Source organism: Brassica napus, chromosome C8, assembly GCF_020379485.1.
Source record: "Brassica napus cultivar Da-Ae chromosome C8, Da-Ae, whole genome shotgun sequence".
In the NCBI taxonomy this organism is placed as follows: Eukaryota; Viridiplantae; Streptophyta; class Magnoliopsida; order Brassicales; family Brassicaceae; genus Brassica; species Brassica napus.
The window spans coordinates 47,135,381-47,158,391 of NC_063451.1; the positions used below are offsets into that span (position 1 = coordinate 47,135,381).

Sequence of the window (23,011 nt, forward strand, 5' to 3'; positions counted from 1 at the left end):
AACAGTAGGATTAAGCACGCAATTACAAAGTGGGCCCCGCTGTAATTGTCGTCTAACGAACACCCCTGTTACTCTAGCGTCTTCCCTCGTCACAGTCATCTCTCTTCGATAAATACAACCTCTCTCTCTCTCATCAATACTTTCCTCATTTTCAGAGCATCTCGAGCCTTCGCTTCGGTGAGTGTACTGTTCTCCTTATATTCTCTCTGTGTTTCGGTGTGAATCGGTATCGGATTAGTTGATTCGTGACTCCTTCGTGGTTAATTTTGCTTTTTCACTAGTAATCGTGCTCGATCAGTGCGAAATTTTCTTCTGAAAGCTTTTGATTTGGTTAGCTCATCCTCTTAATTGTCTGCTAATCGATTGTTATGATCTCAATTTCATAGTGAATCCTTTGTTTAGCGTTGCTGGGGATGCTCTGGTGTTTGTTTCTAGGGTTTTGACGTAATCAGGGTTTTAGTTAGAAAGGAAAAGTCTTTATCAGTCTAAGAGAGTTGTTTTTCTCTTCCACGCTAGTGCTTGCTTGGTTGCTGTTTGAGGGGGAGACTAAGTAAGATCAATAAATTTTAGTACTTTAATGCGTTTTACCTTGTCCATGGTTGAGGAGGACCAAGTAAAAATTGTACCTTTGCAATATAAATAGTTTCTTAAAATATATTTTAGTTGACTAATATCGTATTGTAGGGACTCTGATTCTGACTTGGTCTGACTTTGTTGTTGATGGATAGGTGAAAATGGGAATATACTCTAAGACGGTTGCTGTGTCACTCATTGTCTCGTTCCTGCTGTTTCTCTCTGCCTCTGCTGAGCGCAATGATGGGACCTTCAGAGTTGGGTTGAAGAAACTTAAGTTGGATCCCAAAAGCCGTATTGCAGCGCGTGTGGGTTCTAAGCAGTTAAAGCCCTTGAGGGGTTACGGTCTTGGGGATTCTGGAGATGCTGATATTGTCACGCTGAAGAATTATCTTGATGCTCAGTACTATGGCGAGATCGCTATTGGTACTCCACCGCAGAAGTTTACTGTGGTTTTTGACACTGGGAGCTCTAACCTCTGGGTGCCATCATCGAAATGCTATTTCTCGGTGAGAAACATATGGTTTATAATTTTTGAAAATTTTGTCAAGATACATTGCAGAAGAGAATTTAATGTGTGCTTCTGTACGTTGTGTAGATTGCATGTCTCTTCCATTCCAAATACAAGTCCTCGCGTTCAAGCACATATGAGAAGAATGGTTTGTTCTCTCTCTATTTAAAACTTCTTTCCTGTATTTGTTATGCAGTCTTTATTGTGGTTTTGTGTTCTGAAAGTGTGGGATGTGTTTCTAATGGTGTCTGTTTACTTAGCAGATAATCTTTTTCACCTTTGTTCAAAGATGCAACATCATTACTGATGTGAGCTATGTATGATGTTATAACTAAGTCGCTTATCTTTGATGCAGGAAAATCCGCCGCAATTCACTACGGAACTGGGGCAATTGCTGGGTTCTTTAGTAATGATGCCGTCACGGTTGGTGATTTAGTTGTCAAGGATCAGGTAAACTTTCTATCCTACCCTACTTAACACACTTTTACAAATATATGCTACATCATTGATCTTCCTTCTTATCATTGCCTATCTTATCAGGAGTTTATTGAGGCAACCAAGGAGCCTGGTATAACATTTGTTCTAGCTAAATTTGATGGTATCCTTGGTCTTGGATTCCAAGAGATCTCAGTTGGAAATGCCGCTCCTGTTTGGTATGCTTGCAATTTCCTTCTCTTGATTGGGTTGAGTTTACTACATACATTCCTGTATTTTTAATCTCATGCCGTGATGTCTTGGTTTTATAACAGGTACAACATGCTCAAGCAAGGCCTCATCAAGGAGCCGGTGTTTTCATTTTGGCTTAACCGTAACGCTGAGGATGAAGAAGGTGGTGAACTTGTATTTGGAGGTGTTGATCCAAATCATTTCAAGGGAGAACATACTTATGTCCCTGTGACACAAAAGGGTTACTGGCAGGTTTGTTATATATCACTTTCTTGTCTTGTTTTGTCATAAACGTCTTCGGATGGTCTACCTCAAGCCTTTATTTTGGTGTGTAATAGTTTGACATGGGTGATGTTCTCATTGGCGGCGCACCCACTGGTATGTATAATATATATATAGCTGGTCCTAACCAATTAAAAAGGTTTTACTATTATATTTTGCTGACACCGACTGGATCTAAAGTTTTGAGTCATTGTTATACAGGATATTGCGAAAGTGGCTGTTCTGCGATAGCAGATTCTGGAACATCTTTGCTTGCGGGTCCAACAGTAAGCACGAATCCGAACTGGTTCTAGTGGTTTCTTAAGAGTAGTAATGGTAGTAATACGCTCTTATTTTTTTTCTTTTTTGTGTAGACTGTTATCACAATGATAAACCATGCTATTGGAGCAGCTGGAGTTGTTAGCCAGCAGTGCAAGATTGTTGTGGATCAGTACGGACAGACCATTTTGGATCTACTTTTGTCTGAGGTAAGTATGCTTCTCAGACTAGCTAAGAATCTCTGTAACAAATCATATGTTGTGTATGCCACTCTTGTTATGTATATGAATTGACTTACAGTACCCTACCCCTTTGGTTTGCAGACCCAGCCGAAGAAAATCTGCTCGCAGATTGGTCTGTGCACTTTCGATGGTAAACGTGGTGTCAGGTAAATTTCAAGCTATATATTATGGATATTGCAATTAAGTCCATGATCTTCTTTTCTGCTTGTTATACGGTCTCTTAACTATGATTCTTCTCTTATTGTTTAGTATGGGCATTGAGTCAGTGGTGGACAAGGAAAACGCCAAATCGTCCAGTGGTGTTGGAGATGCCGCGTGTTCTGCATGTGAGATGGCAGTTGTTTGGATACAGAGCCAGTTGAGGCAGAACATGACTCAGGAACGCATATTGGACTACATCAACGATGTAACACAACAAGCTTCTATTACCTTTGATAAAATCTGTTAAACCATTCTTGTTCTGATCTTGTTTACTTGCTAATGTTGTTGGCTTTCCTGGACAGCTATGCGAGCGTCTTCCCAGCCCAATGGGAGAGTCCGCAGTGGACTGTGCACAACTCTCGACCATGCCCACTGTTTCGCTCACCATTGGAGGCAAAGTCTTTGATCTTGCTCCTGAGGAGGTAAGATAATATAATTCATATCTCGTAGTGGTCACTTGAATATTATCTCTATCTAATCTCTTGGCATTGGTATGGTGTAAACAGTATGTTCTGAAGGTTGGTGAGGGCCCTGCGGCACAGTGTATCAGTGGCTTTATTGCACTCGACGTTGCTCCACCTCGTGGACCTCTCTGGTAAATAATTGGTTCTATACCGCATAACAGTTTTCATCTCTTTTCTTTGTGTATATTTTTGTTACTAACCGGGAGAATGATTGTAAAATGTGACAGGATCCTTGGAGATGTGTTCATGGGCAAATACCACACCGTGTTTGACTTTGGAAAAGAGCAGGTCGGGTTTGCAGAGGCAGTGTAAAACACGAGTATGGTTTTAGTTTGGTTTATGTGAACAATCGGTCTCTCCAAGTGTTGGTATGTTATGTTAAAAAAAGACGACGGAAGTATTAGTAGTAATGGTGGCCTTTGTAGTTTTCAAGACAATGGCTTTGTATATACCTTTCGGCTTTCGCTAAGTAAGTTCGACGTTGAAAAACTTCAAAAAATAAAAGTTGCTCTGCCTTTGTGGTTATATATGTGTTGCGCAGATTTCAGAAAAATCAACTATTTTCGAATAAACATAATCAACGGTCAATCATACATTGGATACAAGAATACACATCTAAAATTGGCATACTACATTAGTGCAAATGTTGTGTCGCAATGTGATTCTTCTTGATCCTACTCCAAGTTAGAGGATGGCCAGAGACGTGTCCACATTGCAATCTCTTCTTTACAAATTAGCTTTCGGATTCCTCCGTAGAACCCGTCTTCCTCGTTACCTTCCTCTCTGTGATCTCTCTTGTTGATTATCGTTCTTCTCCACCTTGATCCCACAGTGTACTGGTTGAATTCCAACACCACCGTCTCTGATTTTTATTAATACATAACCGTTTAGCACAACATATCAATCCAATAATTCTACTTTATGTGGTCATGCGATGTGCCAACAAAAGAATAGATTTTTTGGAGTGATAAAGAGACAAAGAATCATTGATGACCACTATATTGGTAATGTAGATTCCAACGATGAGGACATAAGTAGAGCTTTCAACATCGATGCAAGACACACATTTACCAAAATGTCTAGAAAAATCAAAGACATATCGCCATCACCATCATCATTTGTCTTTTTTGGGACCAATGCTCGAATTAGACCTCTTCAATGTCCACATTTTTCAACTAAGTTTTGGGAATTTAATGGAGGAAAGGAGTCAAAAAACAGAACAAGATGCTGAAAAGAAGAACTCACCACTAAGATGGCAATGACAATGGTTGAGATCTCCATCACACGATTCCAAATGGCCAACGATACCATACCACCATCCTAACACAACAAATCATCACCACAAGCTTTATTTCAGAATCAAGAGTATGTTCAAACCCAAAGAGTCATCAAAAGATTTTACCATAAGGGAACTCTTTGTTCCTTCTCCACTGAATCTCGATGTGATCTCCAGGTTTCAACTCGTTTAGAGACTCTGACAAATGAAGATGATGAGGAGATGCCTCAAGGGGAGCTGCTCTTAGCCTCTCCCATGTCACACCCTTCTCAACCCCAACTGCTCTTCTACCATGTGGTGGATACCTAAAAATCCCCAACAGAAGTTTACTTTATATGAACCATTCTGATCAAATGTGAACATCATATATTTTTATACCTGGCTTGAAAAGTATCAGTGTGAGTGTCATAGCTGAGCTCCGCATCATAGCATGACAACATGAATCCAACATGCCCATTCTGCTCTTACATCAAAACGACATCACTTTAATGATCAATTCCAGAAAAAAAAACAAACTTAGAAACCAACTCAAATAGAGTAACTATGTTTATTACCTCACGGTTATAAACTTGAGCTGGGAACCAAAACCGACCAGTTTCAAGGGAGACATAGAAGCTCATAGTGGAATCAACTGGCAGAGCCTTCTTCTGTCTATCACCATCTCTTAAAACAGAGGAAATAGATCGAAGACAAGAGATGATTGTGTCAAACCCAAGAGGATGATGGCCAGTTTGGTGACGAGGAGAAGAATCAAGATGACGCGAGGAAGAAGAGAGATAGCGTTTCCACTCTCTATGAGCAGCAGGGCCGAGGATCTTGCCCCATTTGTTCACCAAGTGTTTCTCCCACAAATGATCACTCACGCACCTCTCCCTCAAGGAGCTGCAGACCATGGCCATGCTTGAGAGTCCAGAGGGTGGAAGAAGGTCGAGAATTCGGTCGAGAGCTAGGTCAGGGAGGTCGAGGATTGACATATGGTCTAGCGCGGGAGAGGGTGGATCAGGTTTGGTGGTTGGATGGAGAGTGTTGGTGAAGAGGAGGTTCTTGGAGAGGTGGAAAGAGAGCAAGGTTTTGGTTTCAGATGCCCATGGAGGAAGAGATAAAGATTTGGACAGGAAAAAGAAAGAGAGACAAGAGATGAGAAAGTAGAGAAGCATTATTTTTTTGGTGTGTTTTGTCTTTTTGATCTGTTGTGGCTGTTTGTGAAGTATAAATGGAAGGAGGGGATAGGTAGATGACCAATAGGAATTGAGAGATTACCTAACCAACTTATGAAAAACAATAAATAATTGTTTTTTTTTTTTGGGAACTTGAAGCTGAATGAAGTTGCCAAGTTCAATCACAAGAGAGAGAGAGGTTTGGACCCACAAAAACCCAGATGACAGGAAAGAAATGGCTTTACAAAAATCAAAACTTTGCAGACGAAACCGAGATAATGCGTAAAGAATGTGCCAATTACGCCGAAGGGTGTTATTTATTAATTCATAAATCAATTAAAAAGAATATTTTTTAGTATTTTAAAAGAAAAAGGTCTAGTTGGTGTCGTTGGGATTCCCAGGGCAGTGGGAGGAGAGAGAGAATCGGATCTGGGCACAAAAACAAAAGATTCATTGAACCCAAAATAATAAACAAAAAGAAGAAAAAAACACTTTGCCCAAAAAAAAAAAAAAAGAAAAGAAGAAAAAAACACTTTATTATTAATTGTTATAAAAACATAAACAAACCAATAAGGAAGATGAAGAAGAGGAGCCTGAAGAGTTTGGCACCTAGGCTCCACCTTCTACAGAAGAAACAGGTTTCTTTCTTCTTCCTCCTCCCAGACTCTCAAGATACCAGACCAACAAAATATGCAAACAATAAACTCTTCCTCTCTTATAAAACTCCATTTTGAAAATTCATCTAAAATAGCAAAAACTTGGATTATGATGATAAAGATGAGGGGCTACTGCTTATTTACCCTTTTTGTCAGCAATACCAAAGAGAGAGATAGATAGAGAGAGCAATCCAATTTCCATTCCCTGTGTACCACAACTTCCAGTGGTCTATTATTCTACAGCCTGCAAACATCTTTACACAACAACACACACGAAGAATGAGAAAAGGAACAACATCTTCCCTTGAGATTAGAAAATGGTAGCAGAATAGAGTCATAACAAGCTTGTATACCCGGTCTAGATGCTTGTATTGTATCCAATCATCTTCATTGCACTACACAAATGAAAATTTCAAAATTTACTATAAAATTAAATTCATTAAGAAATATATATATATATATATATATATATATAATTAAATAACAAATGATTTAAGATTTATAAACTATGTAATTAATAATATATAATTTAACATAAATTTTAAAATTACAGAGCGAATAACATCCAATTTAAATTGAATTTTGAACTTCATAAAAATTAATACACAAAATAGTAAGCTATGATTTTTTGTTTAGTGAGAGTAATCAGGCCAATAGTAAATAAAAAGCTGTTTGAGTTTGACAAATCATATCTTGTGTATGCAGACTCTTGCTATGTAGATGATTTTGAGTTACTCTTGCAGATACTGTAATATAATATGGAAGAAAATAAGAACCAACTCGTATAGGCATCTGAGATATAGATCATTTGATCATTTCAACTTTAGCTAACAACACTCGGACAAGAAGAAACAAACCTATCCTTGTGTTTTTTTTGGTATTCCTTCTGATTGCTTCCATCACCTTCCATATGGTTAACACAAGATTCAATTACCAAGCAACAAATCACCCTATTAACAAACTTCAAACGTTATCGCAAACAAGTTTTTTTAAATGTTGGGAAGTAGAGACGGCTCAAGTATTCTTCTTGATGCTTGAACGCGAGATTCTTGAATCCACAGTGTGCAATTGGTTTCGAAGATCCTGGTTTTCCTCAGACAACCGGTTAAACTCGACCAGGAACCCTTCAGACTGCTTCTGTAGAGCGATTCCACTTGTTTCTTCAGTACGGATTTCTTTAGACTTTGCCTCCATCTCAGCAGCTAGCTGCTTTTGTCTTTCCTGAAGCGCCGTGATTTCTTGTTTCAAGCTTTTGACTTCATCTGAAGCTCTGGCCTTTTCACCTTCCAAAACCGATCCTTCCTTCTTTATAACTTCCATGGTCTTCCTTCTCATGCGTAGCTCTCTCATGTAGTGGTGCAGCCTGTCTATCATCAGCCCAAGGAAAAGAAACCCACCTGGAAAAATAACACACAACTAAGGCTTCACCAACGAACAAACTGAAACTTTGAAAGCCGATTTAAAAAAAAAACAAAAGCTTTATAAGACTAGATGGATGCTTGCATAGCAAATTTTACTGTAGTAAGTTGATACGGAGAAGCAAAAGAGCTAAGCAATCACACTATCAAGTAGCAACTAAGGTATTACCAAAGCAGAAGAGGAAACATTCCAAATGCCAATTTCAAATAACAAAAGCTTTATGATACTATATGCATACTTGCATAGCCAATTTGACTGTAGTAAGTTGATACACAGCAGAACAAGAGCCAAGCAATCAGACCAGCAAGTAGAAACTAAGGTTTTACCAAAGCAGAAGAAAAAACACACCAAATGCCAATTTCAAATAACAAAAAGCTTTATGATACTATATGGTTTCTTGCATAGCTAATTGGACTGTAGTAAGTTGATACAAAGGAGGAGAAGAGCTAAGCAATCACACTAGCAAGCAGCAACTAAGATTTACACAAAGCAGAAGACATAGTTCCAAGTCTCAACCTGAGACTGTAGAAGCTGATTTCAAATAACAAACACTTATGAAACTATATGAATCGCTCCACATTCCAATTTGATTGAATCAGAGCAAGAAAACCAGTGATAAATTGGAAAATCAAGAGCTAAATCATCACTCTATCAACTCCAAACACGACTACACTCACAAGATCCATCATAGTAACCACAACCGCTCACAAGATCTCAACCCTCAACAACATAATTTCCTTAAACCGGATCTCGAATTCTCTCCACTACTAATTTCCGGTTTAATAATACTAACAACCATTTTCCAAAACCGGATCTAACCAAGAGAAGAGCGAACGAGCTTTTACCCATGAGAGTCGATTCAAGGAGATGCTTAGACATGATGACCTCATCCGTCGGGTTCGTTGCACCCTCCTCGACCCAGCGCTTCTGGATCTTCATCATACTGTACACGCTCGCCACCAGAACCACGCAAACCGTCGCGGAAACCGTCTGGACCACCACCGGTCCGCGTCCGCGCTTCGCGCGATCCAGGCTCATGATCAGGAGCTTCCGAATCGGCGTTTTGAAAGAGAGCGCGAGTATCACCGCGACCTCGGCGAGTACAACCGCGAAGAGTAGATGCTGCATCGTGTTGATGGATGTGATCTCGAGAACTTTCCTTGCCGTCGGCAAATACGAAGAAGGAAAGTTCAAGTCCTCGAGGAGGAGGAAATAGGCAGGTATGACATCTACTCTACTACCTCGCTTTTGAATTTTTGTATATTTATCTTTTTAGTCCCTGTAGGTTTAAATGTTTTATAAAATAGCTCGATTACTTATACATTTGCTATTTTAGCCAGAACAATTCTCTTGATAAAATCAAAACCTGACTATGAAGGAAAGTTGAAGTCGGCAGGTCTGTCATCTTTCTACCTTTGCTTTTGAACTTTTGCTTATTTATCTTTTTAGTCACTAAAGTTTGAAACGGTTTACCAAATAGCTCAGTTATTTGTATATTTGTCGTTCATTGTAGACCAAGCACGTCCCTTACAAATCAAAACCTGGAAATGACATTATAGAAGAGATGGAAATCTCTCTGCTGCATATGACGTGTTGCAGTCCTTACAAGACGAGAACATTTGTTTGCCTGTTTCGGTTTTCAATAACCTTCTTGCAGAGCTTTCACTTAAAGCCTTTCAGAGAGCTGTTGGTCCAAGCGGGTAAACTTGTTGAGTCTTTCACAAAGAAGCATCAGTCTTCTCTTACCTGTAGGTTAATAGTGATAAACATAATCATTCTTGCATTTGCTTAGTCTCGACAGATCGGTAAGGTCCTTATGATACGTGAGAAGATGAATGAGTGGCAATGTAAACCAGATATGATCACACACAACTCGGTTTTGTTTATCTTGGGACGAGCTGGCCTCATGAATGAGATGCTAAAGGTTATTGTCGTCGATGGACACTTGAGAAAATGAGGATCAAGTTTAAAGAGTATAACGGATGATGAAAATATGACCAGGTCTCATAAAAGTCTGCATACTATAGAAGTACAAAATGTGTCGAAGTTTCTCTTTAAAAGAAAGAAGACATTTTGAGTGCCGGAATAAGGAGATGTGCGCTGGCCAAGTCTGCTAAATTATGGAAATAGCCTTTAAGTTCCTCCTTTCATTTACCATAGCTTGTTCTTGACCCAGAAAAGAAGGAAAACTACACCGAGCACGATCGCTACTGGTGCCCATTTCCGGATCAAAGCCTGGTTCACCAAATCAAAATGTTTCAGAACCATATGCAACCAAAACCTTGAGCTTTATAAACTAAACATGATCGTAACATGTGACCAGTGTTGCATTGTCTAATATATGGGAATATACAATGAAACTCACCTGACGGTTCAAATCTTTAGCCTTGTCAGCATATATACGAGATTCAGAAGTTAGCCTACTCGACATCTCGCTCACCTCTGCATTAAAAAAACAAGAGGATGAGCATATTGCTCTGCTGGTTATAACAAACGTGCACAACTACTGATTCAAAAAGCATAATGAAAATAAGAGAAAGATTAGATAGGGAGGAGCTTACGGTCCAGCTTTTCACCAACACCTAGGACTTCCTGAACATTCCGCGTCATTATCTGATGGACCTCATAGAGTTCATCATTCAGCTTAGCAATATTTCGTTGCGTACGAGTGTCTTGGTACAGTTTCTTCGTTTTCTGTATGAACGTATCTACAACAAAAAGAGCGTGAGAAATCCAGAAAGAATGTTTCCATGAATATGGTAGAGAGTCTACACTACACATACCAAATTTAATAAAGGCATAAGGTCGAGCAGCTGTCTCAATGTTAGGCCCGTTCACACGTTCAAACTCATTCTTGAGATCTTCAAGGTACTGGAACGCGAGTTTCTTTGGGTAAGAGCGGTCACACATTGTCAAGTAGCAAACACGTCCTTCTATGATATAACTAAAGTTCTCTGATCAAGGAATAGCATATGTGGCTCGTTGACGTATATACAAATAATAACACATGAGAAAAGTAGTCACGACATGTCAAACATAATGCAAGAAGACTGGAACCTAGGAGAGACTACATAATAGATGCATGAAATCTATCAAATCAATAGGAGATGTTAAGAGGATACTGGAAAACATAGGGCCCAGTTTCAACAGACATTCTCGAAGCTTCGTTATGACCTCTGGAGAGATTCTTGAACAGAGACTTGACCTGTTGCTTATACATGTCGGAATCTGGTAAGTCACGTCCATCGTCGAGTCCCTCTGCTAGAGGCAACCCGTCAGTAACACGAGCTATCAATGTCATCTTCACCATCTCCGCCTTATCCCTTCCTCTCCAATAACAAACTCACTGCAAATTACAATATAATCAATTTCGAATTCATCATGTAATCTAATCCGAAATAAATCAAAGATCCATTTCAGAATTCAAACAATTTCGATTCCAAAGAAGCTAATCCCCTTGCACCAGAAAAAAAAAATTGAAGTTCAAAATTTCGAACTAACCTGATGCGAGTATTCAAACGGTTCTTCTCGATTCAAGGATCTGATGAGAGAGAGCCAGGAGATGGACGATGATCCAAGGAAGTGAATTATTATTTTTAATAGTTTTTTTTTTTAGTTTTTGTTGGTCGAAATGTTATTTATGATGACTCGTCAATGCTGTGGCCTCACGTGATTGGGCTTCTGACGCGTCTTGCTGACATGTCTTGATGACATGGCGCGTTTGATAACGCTTGACTCGTTAGTCTGATTAAACCGGTCGGTTCATGAGCAAATCGGAAACCTCTTTACGATTTAGAAGGTTTGAAACTTATAAATCAAATTCTTTCGTCTTCTCCGTCGAGCTTTCTCTCCTCGAAGACGATCACGTCATCAATGGCGAAAGCCATGGAATCAAAATCTACATCCAGGAGAGAATCCAGCTTGATCAAATACGCTGTCTTCTCACGACTCCTCGTTCTCTTCTTAACCATCTCGTGGCGGAGCTTCCTACAACCGTACGATACATCCGCCGCGCTCAACCCGCCTTGTCTGCATCACGAAGAAGTCACCGAGGAGTCTCGTCCACTCAATAATGTCTCGAAGACTCTCGAAAACAGCGTCGTTTGGGACAGCGTGTATTTCGTCAGGATCAGTCAGTGTGGGTACGAGTATGAGCAGAGTTACGCCTTCTTGCCTCTGCTTCCTTTCTTCATTTCTCTTCTCTCTCGCACAGGTAACAGTTTCCTTAGTTTCTGATTGGTCTTTTTGGATCTTTTGGAGTTCTAACTGATGAGAAAGGTGTGTCCTTTGGATTCAGTTTTTGCGCCTTTGGTTTCGTTGATTGGTCTTCGAGCTGTGATGGTGTTGTCTGGTTACGTTGTCAGCAACTTGGCCTTCGTGTTTGCTGCTATCTATCTATTCAGGTAACATCTTTGGCTCTGGTAATAAGTCAAAGTCTGAGTCTTTTTACCACTACAAGTGTCTTACATCAGTCTTCGCTGACAGGGTTTCAGTTATTATCTTGAAGGACACTGAAGCATCATTCAGAGCTTCAGTTATGTTCTGTTTCAATCCAGCGTCCATATTCTATTCATCAGTGTAATGTATCCAAGCAATGATCTCTTAATTCATTTATGGGGATGGAGTTAAAATGTTCAATCTTTATAAAATGGTGACTAATTGAATGTTGATCTACTTCTATGTGAATCTCAGATATTCAGAAAGTCTGTATGCTCTGTTTTCAATTGGAGGATTGTATCACTTGTTATCTGACGCCAGCAATGTAGCAGTTCTCTGGTTTGCACTCTCTGGTTGTGCAAGGTCCAATGGGATTCTTAATGCTGGTTATATCTGCTTCCAGACCATGCATCGAGCATATGAGGCTTTATATCTGAAAAAACGCGTTTGTGTGAGTGAGTTATACATATTTCATTCAAGTTTCAGAAGTTATGGTCTCTAGAATTAGTATCTCTCACGCAGCTGCGTAGTGGTTCATGTAATCTTTGAATTATTACAGCCTAGCTCTTTATTTTGGTGTACTATAGTGATTTGTTTCCCTTCCCAGTTGTGTGTGCAGGTTTTAGTTACAGGATTACTTCGGTGCATTTGCATTTGTCTTCCTTTTGTCGCATTTCAAGCATACGGATACTATAACATATGTCATGGACATAAGCTAGATGAATTGAGGCCTTGGTGCAAAGCAAAGTTACCTTTACTGTACAACTTCATCCAAAGTCATTACTGGTAAGTTTGAACATTAACCTTTTTTCTTGTTCTTGCAAGTTTCCGTTCATCTAATTTGATTATGAGCGTTAACTATCTCGATGACATGGATTGTGACAGGGGAGTAGGATTCCTTAGATACTTTCAGTTTAAGCAGCTTCCAAACTTTCTTCTTGCATCCCCAATTCTGTCTCTAGCTGTGTGTTCAATTGTAAGGTACATAAAGACTCGGCCTGAGCTCTTCATTTCGCTGGGCTTTCAAGCTACCGAGAAAGAAAAGAGATCTTCTGCAAGGCTTTATTCTCTGAAGGATGCACTTGAACCAGATGTAAAAGCTTCATCAAACGAAGGTATCATTATCTTCATTATGTAATTTTATAGTTCCGAAATTGAACACTTTGATGGATCCTCTCTGTTTTCCTGTGAAGGAAACCGTGACATTAGGCAGCGAAAGCCGAGGAGAAAGGACGTGACTGTCACCAATGTAGCTGCGAAATCCAACTTGCCAGAAACATCGCTATACTTTTCAGCTGATGTTTTCCCATTTGTCGTCCACTTGGGTTTAATGACAGCCACAGCATTCTTCATCATGCATGTTCAGGTTACAATCCCCAGAAGCTAAGATGACATAAAGATTTTAGTGGGATAGGTGTTCACTATCCTCATGTGTGTGTGTTGTGATTATTGCAGGTTGCAACACGGTTCTTGTCAGCGAGCCCTTCTCTTTACTGGTTTGCATCTCATTTGATTGCATCTCTTAAACATAGGAAATGGGAGTACTTGATATGCTCATATTGTGCAGCCTATATCCTACTTGGCACTCTTCTCTTCTCAAACTTTTATCCATTCACTTGATTTAGAAAGTTTTCATCATCTTTGTTGTTTCATCAGAGTATCAAGACGTTGGTTTACCTTTCCTAACAGCAAAATTAACGGCTACTTGTCGTTAGTCCAGAGAACCAGCAGGTTTTGTATTAGGTTCTGCTCTGCTATTTGCTCAATGTGATCTCATTTGGCAAGACATTGATATCTTGTTTGTGACTTTTGTAAAAGATTTTGTATTATGAAATGAAGATAATGTTTGGTTTGAAGCAATATCCTCAGATATTCTGAAAATGAAGTTTAGTATATACAAATATAAGTGAAAAGAAAAGGAAACTCCCTTTCCATTATACAATTGAAGAAAAGAACACAACAAAACTCACCCTCATGTGAACTGTATAATGTATGAAACAGACCTCAATCATGAGTTACAACAAGACTCGCTTAGAGCTAACCTTAAAAACTTATCTAAGCTTGGGTTTAATAAGCTCAATGCCTCCCATGAACGGCCTAAGGGGCTCAGGGATCACCACAGATCCATCTTCTTGCTGGTAATTCTCCAGCAAACACACCATCATCCTTGGGACAGCACAAGCTGTAGCGTTTAGAGTGTGTACAAACTTAGTAGCTGGAAGACTCGCTTTGCCTTTCTTGGAACCAGTCTGAACCGGTTCAGATGGGCGGTAACGGATTCCCAGTCTCCGGCTTTGGTAATCCGTGCAGTTCGATGCGCTTGATATCTAGTTCAGAAGTTATAACAGTAAGTTCTTAGAAGAAACTAAGATTTGGTTCTAGTGATCAGACAAGATAAGGGTTTTGTAATATCTACCTCGCCAAATCTTCCTAAACCGGGCATCCATGCTTCAATGTCAAACTTGCGGTAAGCTGGAGCACCTAAATCTGCTGTGGCCATGTCCAGTGTTCTGCATAAGACAAAGTTAGATTTCTGGAAGACAAAACTCCGGTGAAAGGATTCTAATCAGTTACTTACTTGAAGTGTAATCCTAAAGAAGTGAAGAGATCTTCTTCGATCTGAATGAGTTCGTCGTGGCAGGTTTCACTATCTTCAGGTCGGCACAGGATAAACATTTCTGCTTTGCTGAATTGATGAACTCTGTAAAGACCTCTGCACAAAAAATCAAGAAAAGTACGGATTTTAAGTACACCTATGCGTCTACTGAAGAAGACAAGAACAGGCAGAAGCTAACTTACTTTGTAGCGGCGCCAGCTGCACCAGCTTCAGTACGGAAGCAATGAGAGAATGCAATATATTTCAAAGGTAGTGCTGATTCAAGAAGAATAGAATCCATGTGGATTCCTCCTACGGGGATTTCAGCGGTGCCAATGAGACATTGGTCAGTTCCATCTATAGAATAAACCTATCCAGGGAAATAGAAATACAATTGGCAACAGATAGAGAAAGTTTTGACTTAACAATAAGAGCAAACACAAAAGTATTGTAGGAACCTGAGTATTATCTCCACGAGGTTGGAAACCGCATTTCTCCACAATAGAAGATCTCACTATCTCAGGGGTTGTTAGGGGAGTAAAACCCTTCTTCATGACTTCTGATAACGTCCAGTTAAGGAGGGCCATCTCTAGTAACACTGCCTCATTCTTCAAATAGAAGAACTTCGAACCACTTACCTAGAAGAATGTAAAGCAAAAGGCCTTTACTTCACCCCATCTTTTTTTTAAAATATACTCAAATGTTGAAGATAAGCTTAAACCTAAATACAATTGCACATATTGAAAAATTAGTTGTTCATCAGCTACTTTACTGAGGGAAAAGTTTACTCGATGTCTTTCAGTGTAGGATAAATGGATATTGATGAGATATTGGCCCATCAGCTAAAGCCAAACATGATACCTTTACATAGACAAAGTGTATACCTCTGAAGCGGAGTCAAAATCAATGAGATCTAGATCCTTCCCAAGCTGAAGATGATCCCTGATTGGAAAGGTAAACTCACGTGGACTACCAACCTACAAAAAATGATGATATTTATAATCGGTGTTTAACAGGAGAATGCTATAATCAATGCAACAGTTCAGTGAGTTATAATCACACTAACTACCTCCTTTCTAATAGCCGATGAATCCTCGCCACCAATAGGAACATCAGGGTGAGTCATATTTGGTATAGACCTTGCCACTTGTTGGAGCTCATCTTGAAGCTTCACGAGGTCTTCTTCCAGAGTTACAAGACTCTCCTTAAGACTTTTACCTAAAGTCAAAAACACTCTTTTTAATCTTCAACAAAGAACACAAACTGAAAAAAGAAAATGAAATTCCTCTCATATTACCTTCTTCGACGAGTCTCTCACGCTCTGAAGGTTCAAGCTTCCCCTTCATCTTCTTGGCAACGTTGTTCCTTTCCTCACGAATCCCCTCGACTTCCTGCTATCTGCAAGCGTTGATTAGCCGAACCGAGAGAAGAAAGATAGCGTTGAATTCAATTTCTAAACCAATGCTACTAAAACACAAGTTGAGTAACAACTATCCAGAAACTAACAAAGACACAAGCTTTAGCGTCTCCTCCTATTCAAAGTAGAAGACTTTACATGTTTCCATTACCAAAAGTACCAACTTTGAATTGAGCTTAATTGGTAACAGGAGAGAAGATTAAAACACTCAATGAGTAAACTATCCAGAAACAAACAAAGTAACAAAGACACAAGCTTTAGCAGCTCCTCCTCTTGAAAGCAGCAGACTTTATATGTTTCCATAACTAAAAATCCCAACTTTGAAATTCAGCTTAATTGGTAAAAGGAGAGAAGATTAAAGATAACCTTCTGGAGATTGACCATGTTCTCGTAAAGCTCGATCACACCTCCCAAATCAGCATTCGAGTTTCGATTCTTGATATTGATTTCGACCGCTTCCTTGTTATCCCTTATCCACTTGAAGTCAATGGAGGCTTTCCACTGAGGCCTCGCAGCTGAAAACTCGCAACCGTAAAACGAATCAGTCAAATGATTTGACGAGGCAAGACAGATCGAAACAGGGATAATACCAGAGGAATCCGAAGCTTGCGTGGGAGGAGTCTCTTGTACGGCGGCGGAAGCGGAGAAGGCTCTGACGAGGAAAGGCTTACGCGGTTGAACATGGCGGGAGAATTGACCAAGTGTTTGGAGAGTATTGGGAGGGATTGGTTTGAGGAAGAGGCGAGAGGTGAATGTGGAGAAGGTCAAAGGGACGGTGGCGAGTCTCAGTGTGTGTAAACCCATCGCCGGAGCTGAGGAAAAAAAGAAGACACGACGGCTTGTTAAGTTTTATCATCTGCTCTGCTCTTTGCGCACTGATATCGAAACGCTGTCGTTTTGACAAAGAGAAATTGGTTATTGGTTTAGTTTAGAGTTAGGCTAATTTAGTTCGGTTTGGGTTGTTAATGTAAAAGGAGTCTAGAAGACTAGAACCAAGGAAAATTCGGATCGGTTCGGTTCAGGTAGTAAAACTAAACCATGATAATCAGATTTGGTTCATATAAAATATCGGTTGCTCAGATAATTTGGATTAAAAAGATTAATTTTCAAGTAAAAACATTGAAATAAACTTAATAATTTTAGAGGATTCATTTTTAGACATAGATTATGTATATAGATATTCAGTTCTACTAATTTTTAAGTATAAAATTTGATTCATGTATCTATTCATTTTTTCAGTTCAGTTTGACTCTTCTGTGTTTGGTTTGATTCTGTTTAATTCGATACGATTCAATTCTTTTGGCTCCGGTTGATTTGTCCATGCTTAGTTTAGTTTGGTGTTTCAGATGTGTTAAAATTTTATTTCAATAACAGTGAAATAAGCAAATACCCTCTTGGCAAAAAGAACGTACACTTTCATGCCAAATCGTAACAAAGAAAACAGAAGTCATTTAACGAAAGCAAGAGACAATGTCATAGACAAAGAAGACACCCACATCATGACGGCTTGTAGTATTTGGTAGCCACGAACGGCATCTTAGTGATGTTACCTTCATAAGGTTTCCCACGGACCAAAATCTTCACTTTGGTCCCGTTCTTGTGCTGACCCGACTTAACATACCCCATAGCTATGTTCTTCTTCAAGTTGGGACTAAACCCACCACTCGTGATCTCCCCAATCTTGTTACCACTCTCATCATGCACCTCGCTATGCGACCTCGCTGGTGGCCCCGAAGAGAAGAATCCAACTCTTCTGATCGTTGGTCCATCTTGAAGCTGTTTGAGGATCACATCAGCTCCAAGAAACCCTCCTTCGGCTCTTCTACGTTTCCCTATGGCCCATGTGAGCCCAGCTTCGACAGGAGAAATGTGTTGCTCCATGTCGTTGCCGTAGAGACAAAGACCTGCTTCTAGCCTGAGACTGTCTCTTGCTCCTAGACCTGTGAGTCTTACTTTTCCCTCGGATTTCTCCAAGATTGCTTTGGCTAAATCAACTGCATGCTCGGATGGAACCGAGATCTCAAACCCATCTTCCCCTGTATACCTGAAAACACACAACATAACTCTTTCTAGTAGAACCAAGAAACAAAAGGATAGTATAGCGTAGGCTTGCGGGTTCGGGTAGCTCGTAGTTCGGTTTTCTGTTAGTTCGGTCAACATAAATTTTACCAAATTAACCCGAAATAAAGTTCAGTTGGTTCGGTATTTGGTTAGTTCGGTTTTTGAAAATCCTACCAAAGTTTTTGATTCCGGTTATATTTTGATTTAATATTGTTAAAATTTTGGATAAGTTCGATTAATTTCTGTTAAATTCGGTTAGTTTGGTTGTTTCGATTTTTTCGGTTTGAAATTTGATTAGTTCAGTTACTTTAGTTTGGGTTTTTGGTGTGGTTTGGTTATAATTTCCTTTTAAAGAAAACCAAAGGAACTGAACCGAACTGAACCGAACTGAACCGAAAACTAAACTTTTTTAGAAAACCTAACGAATCGAACCGAACTCCTAACCAAAAATTTCTGTTCGGTTCGACGGGTCCAGTTCAGTTCAAAATCCCAGCCCTAGTATAGCATCTGACTCAAAGCTGACAGTGAAAGTGTGAAACGTGAGATGTTACCCGGTCCTGGTAAGGAAGCAAGTGGAACCATTAATGTCCAGAATCTGGAACTGTCCAAAGTAAAGCTTGCTCAAGTCTTCTTTAGTCAAATGTTGAAGCACCGGTGCAGCCAAAGGACCCTACATCACACAGTTCAAGATCACAATGTGCTCTAACTACAAGGAGACAATCTTTTGTTTTAAAATCAATAACCCAAACCTGAAGAGCGAGAAGAGATCTCTCATCATGTATATGCCACGAGACATCACCTCCTTTGGATTTAAAAGCCTTCATGTGCTCTTCAATATGAGCCAAATCCTTATCCCTACAACCAGCATTCACCACCAAATAGATATGCTCATCAGTCACTTTGGTAATCACCGAGTCATCAATAGCACCTCCTTTCTCGTTCGTGAACACCGTCAAGCTCCCGGTCCCAGGAGCCAAACCAGCCACGTCAGCAACCACGAGCGTCTCCAGGAAAGGAACACAGTCTTTGCCCTTGAGGCTCAAACCACACATATGTGCAACGTCAAACAAACTCCCGTTGACTCTGCAGTTAACGGTCGAGTCGATGATGGAGTCTTTGTACTGAATCGGCATGCTCCAGCCAGCGAAAGGAACCATCTTTCCACCGTGGGCGACGTGGAAGTCGTAAAGGGCTGTCTTTTTGAGGTCGGCTTCAGAGGCAAAGCAGCGGCGTGACAGAGGTTTCTTGTCGGATTGAGCAAGGCGACGGGTTATGGATTGCCCTAGCTGCCATAGACTCCCACCTCTCATCCTCTACATAACAGTTTGATCCAAGAATAATCAAAATACAATCTAATAGACGAAAAGGAGAACACTTTGAATCCATAAAGCCTTGACTATAAGATTTTGATTCATTAACAGAACATTTGAAACCAATCTGGGAACTCAGTAACAGCGAAGAGATCGAATTTATAATTTCACAAAGAAATAAAAACATCATAATATGAGATTCTGAGAATGAAAACATTGATCCGAGACGAAGAAATGAAAAGGGTTGTGTAGAAATCTTACAAAGGTTGAGACTTTGTTTTGTCCCTGGAGCTTCCTGAGATTCCTGATCCTACTACTTTGTAGTGTTGTTGTTGCTTTGAACTGATGAATTGGTAATAAATCAATTAAAAATATCGGTTTCAGTGGCAAAAGGGACTTTTTAGGGTTTAAAAAGATTTATAATTGAATTAAAAATGTGAATTTAAAAAGAATAGAGCCATGGGTTGGTGGTGGTGGAGGAATCATCAGCCAAACCAAGAAAAGGCCAAAGCAACCACATCCTCAGTGAGTGGTAAGTATCGTTCTCTCGTTATCTTTTCGTTTAGAAAAAAAAAGATATTGTAATAAACATATTAGAAAAAAGAAAATGTTTGTTCTTTGTACTATTTTCTGATACAACTTTCTTGTTCAAAGTCTTGGAGTTGTAGACATTCTTTATGTTGTTACCATTTTGATCCATTGATATTTCAAAATGGAATCAAGAGCTTGGCTTCTATAAATATGAGTCAAGGTACCACCACCCAAGCTTTTGATATATGAAGAAGGCATATTCTATCATCTATGCTTTACATGGATTCATCAAAGTAACACTTCTTTTGTCATATGATAATTATTTTTTGCGTGCAAAATAATCATTTATATAAGAGACATTTTAACCCATGTTTTTTTTTGTAACTTAGGCTTTCAGATTTTTAACTTCGCATTATGATCATCAAAATCTTGGATTCTCTACAACCAAGAATCATGTGACGATAGGCATTTCAAGCATGTGTAATAGACAAATAGAATAATCTATTTCGTAGTACATAAGAGAAAAAGAATCCCAAACAGTAAATAAATCGGAAATGTTTCACTAATTAATAATAATATTTGACGTTACACATACTACGAATCCGACCATAACCGCTAAAAGTAGTAGCTATTAGCTAAGGTCTTTCTCGATTAAAACATTGAAGTTGAAATAAAAATGTAAATGTGATGTAATCACTCTCTAAATTTATTATGACAACGGAAATGATTTGAGTAGCATAATAAGCTGTAAATGAGCTCACACACCGCACACAAACACTTGACTATACGTTCAAGGAAAGCCACCACCACCACCAAGTCCACCGGCTCCTCCGTTTAAACCGCCTCCACCGAGGAGTCCACCACCACCACCGAGGAGTCCACCACCACCACCGCCAAGTCCGCCACCACCCACACCGCCTCCACCTAGTCCAATTCCAGCATTGATACCAGTATTGATACCAGCTCCAATCCCTATCCCACCAAGGCCACCACCGGCTCCACCGCCGCCAAGGAATTTTTCATCCTTGAATTGGGTATCTCCGGAAATAAGTTTCCTAGCACCGACATTTGCACAAACAAGTGCAATGAAGAGAAGCACAAGCAAGTTAGTGAAAGTGCCTTTCATGTTTGCTTTGATGGTATAGATTATTTTTTTTTTGTTTATGACGAGGTGTGTGTGTGTGTTACAAGAGCATAAATAGGTATGTATTTATATACGCATACATACCTAACTCGGGTGCAAATTAAATGCGAATTGATTTGGACTTAGGACAATGTAGCTTAATTAGGTAAAATAGTCTTAATGAACGTGAGTGTTTCGTAAGAAAAAAGTCTTAATGAACGTGTCAAACGAAATGTATTTTATACAAAGAGGAAATCATATAATCAAACAATTTTCTAGATGGTAAAACGTGAAACGTTGTGCACTGAAATGTTATATTCCCTATATAATGTTGAGCAATTTTAGACATATTTGAGATGTTATAATCTTTGAGGACATCTTATTTTTTGAACAACACTTGACGAAAAATTCTACAATTTAAATTCAAAAATTATTGGTAACGAGTGACTGGTTCATGTTCTTCATGGTATCTTTTTCGCTTTTGAGATGTTGAGTTTCTAACAAGATTAATATATGGAAATGATATAGCACTTTCTTTTTTTACAAAAAAAAAAGATTAATATATGGATACGATCATCATCATTTCATATAGAAACATATGTTCTTGGTGTAGTGGAGGGGCTCCATCTTATTTGTCAAAACCAAAAATCTATTTTCTGCAAAATTATTTTGTAACTCACGTGGTATAACATGTTACCGGATTATCTATATATCAATTCCGACGCTTAAAACACGGTGTTTATATAACAAAAAGCAGTATTCCAGTGACTAGAGATGCCGTGCCGTGATGGGTAGGTAAGTAAGGACATAAAAAGACCTAACAACTCCACCGCATTTCTATGGATATATTAATTGTGAAGCCAAAGAAATACACATGATCATCAAGACCTAATTGAAGATTGGTAACGTAATGGGTAGGGCTCGATATGGAATGTATATTCCATAAATGCGTAAATGGCTTCGGAATGATACTATTGTAGTAAGTACAACTAATTTGATTTCCCTTTAGCGGTAGTGGCTGAGTTTCATGTGACTGCATATTTTGGAGATGGAATAATAGATTGAATATACTAATTAATTAAAGACATTTGAATCCAAACTCCGATGCCAAGTTGGGCAAGATAATCAGACATCGAAAAATCCGTATCCAATGGAGTAAACCAATTTGGTAAGGAAAATTGGAATTCTATTAAACCGTCCAGAACTTAAAACACAAAACGAACGAGAACATAGCAGCACACTGACTGAACCACATCTACTTATTTTAGAGCAAATACTAAGTCTTCCCTTCATTTCATAAGATGACATAGTTTATTATTATGGTTTCGTTTTTAAGCTGTGATCTCGACCATCATCATTGCTCTCCTCATTTCAGCTCCTTCAGAAAATCTTCATTGTCTACCAGAACATATTTTAGACAAAATCTACATGTAATCGCTATATTGATTTCACTATCAGACCAAACCAGGTTCGTCCATGCAAAAATATCAGCATCATTTTTTTTTTTATCATGTTGCTTATTATTTTCCAGCCATCTGGATCCACGAATGAGACAATCTTGGTGCCGAGTCCAGGAAGAGGTCCGGCTTCTCTAGCGATCTTTCTCCTAGCTCTTGGTTGACTATCTTCACGACGTTACACATCATTGGTGCCTATTACAATCTTTTCATTACATTTAATCATCAAAGGAAATACACACAAAACGGTTAAAGGAAATATAAACAGTAGCAAACAGTCTACGCCTACACCTATGCATATGCATTACCCTTTGTGTACAGTGTACTCAGCCACGCTGTAGTTAAAGGCCAGTTCCAAAGCTCTATAGGTTTGA

The 23,011-nt window shown here is 39.2% G+C and overlaps 8 protein-coding genes across 12 annotated transcripts; 2 read left to right on the top strand and 6 right to left on the bottom strand.

The window, feature by feature from the left end:
• The first annotated feature begins 48 nt into the window (after window positions 1-48).
• Window positions 49-3,722, top strand: LOC106415098 (aspartic proteinase A1). Of its 3 annotated transcripts, none has more exons than XM_013855720.3 (14): window positions 50-177; window positions 729-1,082; window positions 1,172-1,232; window positions 1,440-1,534; window positions 1,625-1,737; window positions 1,834-2,002; window positions 2,089-2,128; window positions 2,234-2,298; window positions 2,386-2,499; window positions 2,614-2,678; window positions 2,782-2,938; window positions 3,036-3,155; window positions 3,240-3,328; window positions 3,425-3,722. In XM_013855720.3, the coding sequence occupies exons 2-14, from the start codon at window positions 735-737 to the stop codon at window positions 3,507-3,509; spliced, it is 1,521 nt and encodes a 506-aa protein (XP_013711174.2). In that variant the 5' UTR covers window positions 50-177; window positions 729-734; the 3' UTR covers window positions 3,510-3,722. The 3 variants fall into 3 exon arrangements, with proteins under 3 accessions (XP_048621302.1, XP_013711174.2, XP_048621303.1); XM_048765346.1 differs by lacking the exon at window positions 50-177 and adding an exon at window positions 185-330; XM_048765345.1 differs by having other exon boundaries at window positions 49-177; window positions 2,089-2,298.
• A 17-nt stretch (window positions 3,723-3,739) lies between these two features.
• On the bottom strand, window positions 3,740-6,374 carry LOC106415099 (F-box protein At2g32560). The gene is made up of 6 exons (XM_013855721.3): window positions 6,198-6,374; window positions 5,028-6,059; window positions 4,852-4,931; window positions 4,600-4,778; window positions 4,443-4,517; window positions 3,740-4,059 (listed from the first exon to the last, which is right to left on the bottom strand). The coding sequence occupies exons 2-6, from the start codon at window positions 5,628-5,630 to the stop codon at window positions 3,872-3,874; spliced, it is 1,125 nt and encodes a 374-aa protein (XP_013711175.2). The 5' UTR covers window positions 5,631-6,059; window positions 6,198-6,374; the 3' UTR covers window positions 3,740-3,871.
• Window positions 6,375-7,079: 705 nt separating this feature from the next.
• Window positions 7,080-8,924, bottom strand: LOC106415340. Its single transcript, XM_013856006.3, has 2 exons — window positions 8,551-8,924; window positions 7,080-7,683 (listed from the first exon to the last, which is right to left on the bottom strand). Exons 1-2 carry the CDS (start codon window positions 8,831-8,833, stop codon window positions 7,301-7,303), a joined length of 666 nt encoding a protein of 221 aa, XP_013711460.2. The 5' UTR covers window positions 8,834-8,924; the 3' UTR covers window positions 7,080-7,300.
• Window positions 8,925-9,659: 735 nt separating this feature from the next.
• On the bottom strand, window positions 9,660-11,359 carry LOC106415341 (25.3 kDa vesicle transport protein-like). The gene is made up of 6 exons (XM_013856007.3): window positions 11,207-11,359; window positions 10,828-11,051; window positions 10,489-10,649; window positions 10,267-10,413; window positions 10,071-10,147; window positions 9,660-9,940 (listed from the first exon to the last, which is right to left on the bottom strand). The coding sequence occupies exons 2-6, from the start codon at window positions 11,013-11,015 to the stop codon at window positions 9,857-9,859; spliced, it is 657 nt and encodes a 218-aa protein (XP_013711461.1). The 5' UTR covers window positions 11,016-11,051; window positions 11,207-11,359; the 3' UTR covers window positions 9,660-9,856.
• A 175-nt stretch (window positions 11,360-11,534) lies between these two features.
• LOC106415338 (GPI mannosyltransferase 2) lies at window positions 11,535-13,998 on the top strand. The gene is made up of 8 exons (XM_048765347.1): window positions 11,535-11,918; window positions 12,003-12,108; window positions 12,191-12,283; window positions 12,398-12,593; window positions 12,750-12,928; window positions 13,028-13,257; window positions 13,336-13,508; window positions 13,598-13,998. The coding sequence occupies exons 1-8, from the start codon at window positions 11,579-11,581 to the stop codon at window positions 13,760-13,762; spliced, it is 1,482 nt and encodes a 493-aa protein (XP_048621304.1). The 5' UTR covers window positions 11,535-11,578; the 3' UTR covers window positions 13,763-13,998.
• Window positions 13,988-17,011, bottom strand: LOC106415337 (serine--tRNA ligase, chloroplastic/mitochondrial). 3 transcript variants are annotated; one of them, XM_013856003.3, is made up of 10 exons: window positions 16,746-17,009; window positions 16,522-16,670; window positions 16,036-16,129; window positions 15,808-15,956; window positions 15,623-15,715; window positions 15,197-15,376; window positions 14,942-15,108; window positions 14,721-14,855; window positions 14,559-14,652; window positions 13,988-14,469 (listed from the first exon to the last, which is right to left on the bottom strand). In XM_013856003.3, the coding sequence occupies exons 1-10, from the start codon at window positions 16,957-16,959 to the stop codon at window positions 14,194-14,196; spliced, it is 1,551 nt and encodes a 516-aa protein (XP_013711457.2). In that variant the 5' UTR covers window positions 16,960-17,009; the 3' UTR covers window positions 13,988-14,193. The 3 variants fall into 3 exon arrangements, with proteins under 3 accessions (XP_013711457.2, XP_022563970.2, XP_022563971.2); XM_022708250.2 differs by having other exon boundaries at window positions 14,334-14,445; window positions 14,560-14,652; window positions 16,746-17,011; XM_022708249.2 differs by lacking the exon at window positions 16,746-17,009 and having other exon boundaries at window positions 16,036-16,136; window positions 16,522-16,676.
• A 491-nt stretch (window positions 17,012-17,502) lies between these two features.
• On the bottom strand, window positions 17,503-20,783 carry LOC106415143 (aminomethyltransferase, mitochondrial). Its single transcript, XM_013855775.3, has 4 exons — window positions 19,788-20,783; window positions 18,966-19,529; window positions 18,768-18,886; window positions 17,503-18,199 (listed from the first exon to the last, which is right to left on the bottom strand). Exons 2-4 carry the CDS (start codon window positions 19,524-19,526, stop codon window positions 17,653-17,655), a joined length of 1,227 nt encoding a protein of 408 aa, XP_013711229.1. The 5' UTR covers window positions 19,527-19,529; window positions 19,788-20,783; the 3' UTR covers window positions 17,503-17,652.
• Window positions 20,598-21,255, bottom strand: LOC106416279 (acanthoscurrin-1-like). Its single transcript, XM_013857137.3, has one exon. The coding sequence runs from the start codon at window positions 21,181-21,183 to the stop codon at window positions 20,848-20,850; it is 336 nt and encodes a 111-aa protein (XP_013712591.1). The 5' UTR covers window positions 21,184-21,255; the 3' UTR covers window positions 20,598-20,847.
• Between the last annotated feature and the right edge of the window lie 1,756 nt (window positions 21,256-23,011).